General features: G+C 55.6%; 1 protein-coding gene across 11 annotated transcripts in view; it reads right to left on the bottom strand.

Moving 5' to 3' along the window:
- Nsd1 (nuclear receptor binding SET domain protein 1) overlaps window positions 1-5,945 on the bottom strand; it is a 112,559-nt gene extending 106,614 nt beyond the window's left edge. The window contains exons 1-3 of one of the 11 annotated variants that reach the window (XM_050144064.1): window positions 5,856-5,941; window positions 2,551-2,664; window positions 1,721-1,810 (exon numbers count right to left, since the gene is read on the bottom strand). In XM_050144064.1, the coding sequence (XP_050000021.1) occupies window positions 1,721-1,810; window positions 2,551-2,580 (120 nt within the window). In that variant the 5' untranslated portion in view covers window positions 2,581-2,664; window positions 5,856-5,941. The other 10 variants (XM_050144063.1, XM_050144062.1, XM_050144061.1 and 7 more) reach the window with 10 other exon arrangements.
- Between the last annotated feature and the right edge of the window lie 1,295 nt (window positions 5,946-7,240).

Genomic DNA, 7,240 nt, shown 5'->3' with positions numbered 1-7,240 from the left:
GTTTTTCGAGACAGGGTTTCTCTGTGGTTTTGGAGCCTGTCCTGGAACTTGCTCTTGTAGACCAGGCTGGTCTCGAACTCACAGAGATCCACCAGCCTCTGCCTCCCAAGTGCTGGGATTAAAGGCGTGTGCCACCACCGCCCGGCTTGTCAACTACCTTGTTAGATACACAATATTCTCAAAAGGTTCATTTTTTTAAGACAAAGTCTTAAAAAGTAGAGCAGGCTGACTTAGAACTCATGATGTCTCACGAGTGCTCACTCTCAAGAGTGTTAAGAATATAGGTGTGAGCCACTGAACCAGCTCTGGTGCAGTTTTAACAGGACCAATACTAGACCACAGATACTTGAAGAGAACTACAGGTTTACATTTCTTTGTTTCTATTCAATCTATCTCTACACTCAAATCTAATGCAATTATGAAAACAAAGACAAAACTATACACATGTACAATAAATATCAACAGGAACCCAAGAAAAGCTTTGTCCCAGATGCCAGTAGGTTTTCAAAATAACCTATATACTCTAATAAACATCCAGGACAACAGAAATTCAAGATATCCACCACAGCAATTTAAGCTAAGAAACAAAAGTATCAATCTTAGCTGATATTAATCAGCAGAAACAAAGGTGACACACCCACATTCTCTCTCTGCAACTTTCAAGGTAGATAGAGCTATGGAGTTAAATAAACTTTTAATGTCCTCAAAACAATCATCTATATGCTATAAAAAAAATTCGTATGAAATCTATGTTGTATTTTCAGGTATCTGTTGACTCCCAACAAAAATATAATCCTCTTTGGTGACATTATCAGTGGCCATGACAAGACAGGGTTAGAGCACAAACAAGAATCAAACGTGTAAAGCTAAGAGATCTTTCACACAGCAAGTACTTTTAATTTCAGGAGTGATGAGACTGGGGCTAAGAGAACTCAACTGTCATTAACTAGTCAAGAAATGCTAGGTTCTGAAAAACAAGAACTTTATCTCTTACCGCCCTCCTGCAATAGGATATAACACTATGGGACTCGTGCGTTCCTCTCCATTTCTACACACATGTGCATGCTTGCACACAAGACCTATCTACACATACACTTCAAATTTTAAAACTAGAAAAGCTTATCAAGTCCAAGTCAGTGGTAGTGGTTATCAAAGGCATAGACTGCTGCAATGTTACAAGTAGTTCAGAAAAAATTAACCCAACTTAAATTTTGAGTGCTGGCCAAGAAAGTTTCTCATCTTAGAGCCAAGCTAAATCTGTGTCCAAAATGCACTTCATCTTGGAGCAAGTCTGGCCCCCGAGAAAACAAGTCACGCTTTATGCAGTAACAGGACTTCACGGCACACATTGGTTCCCCTGAGCTAATAATGGCATCAGCAGACCAAACGTTTTTGGTTTTGTTGTTGTTGCTTTGTTTCTTAAAGATAATCAAATGTATACCTACCTGCATTTTGAAAATGTAAACCTGACTTCAGTCTAATGCCTTCACAGACTTAACACATAGCCAATCCTCAATGGAGCAATCTGGGATAAACTATAAAGAACCAAACTCACACAATAGAGATAAGGTTTAAAAATCAAGGAAAAATTCCCCAGGAAGCTCATCGTTAGCTTCCAGCTATGAACTGGCAAGAAAAACAAATTAGTTTAAGTTTCCCTTTAAGTGGCCTGTATATATACACCGAAGTATATATTTAAGTTGTACCAAAAGCTGCTTACAAATGGCAATTCCTGTGAAGTGGATGATGATGAGGTTCCGGGTAATTCTAGCATGTTTCCTAATGTACTGGTACTGGAGTCTGGATCATCCTGAAAAGATAAATTTATTGAGTTAAATTGCTCTTCTATGGTAATGTTTGTATCTCCTAGTGAAATGGGGGCTGGGAGGAGGGCTGTTTTTTCATTGCTTCCGTCCACTTCACTTCTTTGTTTATTTTTCTGTTTTTCAGTTTCAGGAGCTAAAGGCAAGAATGGCCGTTTGGCTGCACCATGTCTACTCTTTGGTGAGCTGTCTTGTTCACGTCTCACGGCCATTTCTACACCAGTTTCTGATTTGGGCTCGTTATTGCAGGTGGCATTGGTCTGAGTTTCCTCAAAGATCTCCTCTATACTCTCATCCTCTGTGACTGGCTGTTCTGGGTCCATTTCAGAATCTACATCTGCATCGTCCACACAAGTAAAATTCTCAAAGTGCAGAAAGCCATTCTTGGTCGTCTCTGTTACTCTCAACTGGAGTTCAGGGGAGTTATTACAAGAGGGATCCTCTTTCATAGCAAGTGTTGTTGGACCACCAGGACTCAAGGAAGTGCGAACAACTGGCGACTGAGCTCTTGAATCGCTTTTTGCAGGGTCTTGAAAGGACTCTGATCCATCAGCAGACCCACTTAAATACTCTACATTGATCATGGAGGCCAAATCCTGTAGTCTCCGCAGTGGAATGTAACAAGATGGAGAATCTTGTCCATAAGCATTTTGGGATGTTCCACTGACAGTCGGTAACTGCATAGTACACCCTTTAAGTGGCTCAGAAAAATTGGATTGACCATTACCGAATGGGCTGTCCTTGTCTTCTGGAGCATCTAAATTCACTGGATTTGAAAAGGACAGCAGACAATTCCTTCTAGAGAGTTCGCAAGTCTGATCCATACTGTGCCCGCATCAACCTGGAATCCAAAAGACACAGCAATTAATCTGAGTTAACAGACCATCTGACTCTTCTCTTCAAAATGGCAGCCACTTCTGAAGGCCTAGTGGCCTTTCTGCTGCACTTCCAGGACGGAAAAAGTTCTCCAGGCTGACGACAGGAAAATGGCCTCAGTGAGTCTCCGCGAACTACATCTTCCCGGAGCTGGGCAAATCCTGCCACATGGAAACAGCCCGTTCCTCTTCCCTGCACTGCAGGCTGCTGGACACTGGGGCTGAACTAAAATTAAAACCCTTTGGCAGTCAAAATTCCCAGATCTCAAACGAGAACCTCATCCTCCCCACGCCCAAGGTCCGGCAACCAAATCTCTTCAAAGAGAAGGGGGCTGCGGGTCTCGGGGGCAGCTTCTGGACGCTACACAAAAAGGTACCCCCTCCTCCTCAGCAAGCTGGGCGCAGCGGTCACAATAGCGCTGCACCCCGCGCCCAGTCGGCGCCGGAGCCTTTGCAGCTACCGTGCGCAGGCCTCAAGCAAGTTGGCCGAGGCGGGTGTGCCCGGAGCTCGCCTTCCTGACTGCAAACATCCTGCGTTCACAGCTGCAAGGGCCTCGAGACCGGGACACGGCCGGGAGAGAAGCCGAGGCGGCCGGCAAAGCCGAGGCCGGGTAGCAGCAGCTGCTACGAGCTTGACAAACATGGCTGCTGCCGACGCCAACGCCGCCTGCCCGGGCCGCGCTCCTTCCCACCGCCGCGGCAGCGCTTCCCGGCCGGCGCCGTTGGCACTCATCAACACTCAGCAGCAAGCAAAGTTTGCTGCGGGAGGGCGGCCGTCCCCGCGCCCCCCCCGTTCAGCCAGCTACCTGAGGGGACGCAGAGGCCGAAGAGCGCGCGGCGGGGGACGGCCGGCGATGCACGGGCCGCGTTGGGAGGAAGTTCACCGCAGCCCCGGCCGGCTAGGCCTTGAGGCCGGCTGGTAGTGATGGAGGCGGGGGAGGGGTCCGCGGCTGCAGCGCCGCCAGCCACCAGCCCTGGCTCGGCCACCGGCCCTCCGACCGAGTCCCTCAGCCCACGGCCACCACCATCTTCCCGGCCCCGGCTGTCTCCTCCCTCCCCCTCCCGCCCGTCGCCCACCCCTGCGCACTAGTTACCGTGCCCCGCGCCCCCTCCCGGGCCAGCTGGGGGGAGGGGGTGACCCTCATTACACTGGGGCGCGAGCGGAGCGGAGGGCAGAGAGAGGAGCCGCTCGCCGCACCCCCCTCCCCCCTCCCTGCGTCTCTCTTCGGGCAAGAAGGCAGCGAAGGCGACCTGCCCCGGCCTATTCCTCCTCCGCCGCCACCGCCGCCACCACCTCCTCCTCCTCACACCCCCACTGCGCGCGCCCCCGCGCCGGCGCGTGCTACGGAGAGCGCCTCGCACTGGCCCGCGTGTGCGACGGGAGCCCCGGGCGCGCGCGCAACCCCCTCCCTACCCCCCCAACCGCGCGCGCGCTCCCGCGCTCCCACACGCGCGCTCGCGCGCGCGCTCCCACGCCTCACTCTTCGGGGTTCAGGGCGGGTGAAGTCGGGCTCGCGAGCGGGCGGCCCAATCAGCGGCGCGGCGGCTGCCGCCCCCCTCCCCTCCCCCTGTGCGCCCGCTCGGGGCCGGGGCCTACGGGCTGGCCCTGGATGCCCGGGCGGGGCCGGAGGCAGGCTCCCTGGGGGCCTCGCGCGCCTCCGGGGAGTGGCGGGGCCTGCGGGCGTCGTGGGTGGCATCGCGAGCCCTTCACCTACCTCGGGGCTCGGCCTCGGCCCCTGGTCGCACACGGCTCCCGCACCCTTCTCCCCGTCCTGCTGCACCCCAACCCCGGAGACACCTGGCCTGGCTGAGGCCTGTCCTGCCGGCCCTGCTCAGGCCCGCGTCAGCCCCAGCCTCCATCTTAGGTTACAGCCCGGGCTCCCCATCCACTGGGCACCTGCCCTCAGCCCGCTGGTTTCGAGCCGAGGCCAAGGCTACCCCCCTCTTGCAGTAGGGCTCACCTGGGGGCTGGGGCTAGGGTCTTCGAGGCCTCAGGCCCCGAGCCGACGTGGCCGCAGGTGAACCCCCTTGCCCAGCCGCACCCCAAACCCACACCACCACCACCACCACGACAGACCAAGCTGAACAGGAAACAAAATGGAGGCAGCAGCTCGGTCTGCCTCCCCGAGCCAAGCCTGTCCAGCCCTGGGGCTCCCTCCTGCCGCAGGCTCGACGCCCGCGAGGCAGGGGGCTGGCTCCTCCCGGGAGCCTCGGGCAGCCGCCCTAGAGCAGCGCAGGCGGGCCCGGGACTCGGCCCTGCGCTCCCCACGGCCCCTCACCCACCCCCTTTCCCTTCCCCCTTCCCTCGTTCCTCTCCCTCCCCGGGCCGGGCCGTGCGGGGTGAGCGGCTCCGGGGAGCAGGGTCGGGTTACCCGCCCGGGCACTGGCCTCAGGACCGTGGCCTAAGCCGAGGGTGGAGGCCGTGAGCCCCCCCAGCTCTGAGCCCACGCCCTGCACCCCGACTGGGATGCAAACCCACAGCGCGCCCGCACCTCGGCCTGCCGCTGTGCAGCCCCCGCCCCGTGAGGCCGAGTCCCTAGTCCAGACAGACACCGCGGGGACGAAGCTCCTTGGTCACCCTCGGGCCCAGGGGTCTTCGCTGCCCCGGGCGGGGCGAGGGGAGCCCTGGGGGGAGGGGTCCACTAATCCCTGCACCGCCTCCCGCGCCTAGGCTGGGTCTGGGCCTGGCACGGCGGCCCGGGCTGCGGGCGCTGGCGGCCTTGGCTAGGTGCGGTCGCGCGGGGCTAGGGCCCGGGAGGGGCAGCGCCTCGCACAGCGGACGCTGCAGTTCTCCGCACCCAGGCAGATGGCCCTCTCGAGCGCGCCTCACCCCTGAGGCCCAGGCATCGGGACCCCTGCGGGACTGCACGGGGAAGGCGGACAGGCTAGCTGGTCCGGCCAAACCTGAAAGACACGAGCCCCCGGCCTAGGGTCAACTCTACGTGAGGATGACGGGAACCTCCGAGCGTGCACTCAGCACCAGGGCCCCCGCAGCACCGGTCTCGTAGGGCTGTGGAGCGTCCATTCCTCAAAGACAGTGGAAAGACAGGTCAGGGAACCCAAGCCAGGCCTGGTCCCGCAACTCCAGTCCCCTGAGGCTCTTCTCCCTTCCCGGACCCCGCTGCTTCCTGGGCTTGCTTCACAGCAAGAAGCTCACCTCAGGCATTACTTGGACCCTAGAGCGTTAAGCGCATCCTTGTTGTTGTGAGAAAGCCATATTGGACTGCCAAAAAATTTCCGCCACTTCCAGAAAGCCTTCTGTGATTTGGAGTTCATTTTAAAGCTGAGGGCACCGCCCTCGATGGCCACGTGACCACCATCCCTCCAGAGGCTTAGTAAATGTGCATAGTTGTTGCCCCAGTAGAGTGTTTACCGGGGGGGGGGGGGGGGGGGGGGGGGGGGCTCTGGTAACGAGACCCCACTAGGGAGAACAGCCACTTTTGGTATTCTCCTCCGGGTATCTGTACCGGTCGCGCATCTGTAATGGGTGAGCCAAACTCCAGCCTCCCTAGCCTTCACCTCGTGGTTAGGTCCAGCAAGCAGCAGCTCAGGATGCTTCTAGCTGTTTGCTGTCCAAGACCCACAATCCATTAAAAGAGGCTCAAAAATAAGCTTTTAGCATACCTTCAGTAAGTGCTGGAAGTCTAGCCCTGCCAAGAGAGCGAGTTTCCTTAAAGAGCGCCGTGTGGAACCGAGAGCACTGAGGGTACTGTGACCTGAGAAGTTCCTTCGGTTGAAGACCGAGATACTAAAGTTTCCAGATGCAAAGCTGACTGGCAGTTTTCCCTGTGCGAGAACTGGCCCGCGAGAAGCTGGGGCATAACTCAGGGGCCTCCCCCATGGGGACCCGCCTTTTGTTCTACTGAGGAGTCAGGAGTTGCTCCTGCTAACTCCATCAGGCAGTTCCATAGAAAAGCATGGCTCCCTTTTCACACCTCATAATTTGAGCCTGTCGTTTCTAACTGGCAGTTACCCCCAGTGCTCATCACTCCAATCAAAACCCTTCGCAGTGCGTAGCCATTTTGACATACTTGGAACTGCCACTGGACGGTCTTGGAGAAATTATTTTTCAGCCCCACCACCACGCCTCAGTTTCCCCACGTGTGGCCTCCAAGTCACAGGCTTGGAGTAATGTGCAACTTACTTGGATGATTCCATGACAGGCTGGCAGTTCATCCTTAACAATTACAGACAGCCTTTGATGAATGCTGAAATGTAATTTATTGCTTCCTTCGGCAACCATTTCCTGCATTCTAGGCAACATACTAGACTGGGGAAGCAAAATATGAGATGTACTAGCAAGCCTGTTGTCCTGGGGGCGGGGGCGCTGGTTAAATAAAAGTATTGAGGTATGGAGAGATTAGCAGAAGTTGCACTACTGCCCTGCAGAAACCCCTCTTCCTGACTTCCTACCATCCCCTATATTCCAGGATGACCTAATTACTGGCGTGGATAAGACTGGAACCTCAAGGAAAAATCAGACTTCCCTGGGTAACACCTAAGGGCCCTCTCTGCCTCTTAGAATAAAAATGTCTACCAAGT

The sequence above is a fragment of the Alexandromys fortis genome, unplaced genomic scaffold (genome assembly GCF_014885135.2).
Source record: "Alexandromys fortis isolate MF-2015 unplaced genomic scaffold, M_Fortis_MF-2015_v1.1 scaffold_1, whole genome shotgun sequence".
NCBI classification, from domain to species: domain Eukaryota; kingdom Metazoa; phylum Chordata; class Mammalia; order Rodentia; family Cricetidae; genus Alexandromys; species Alexandromys fortis.
This window is presented reverse-complemented; position numbering and strand designations above follow the sequence as displayed.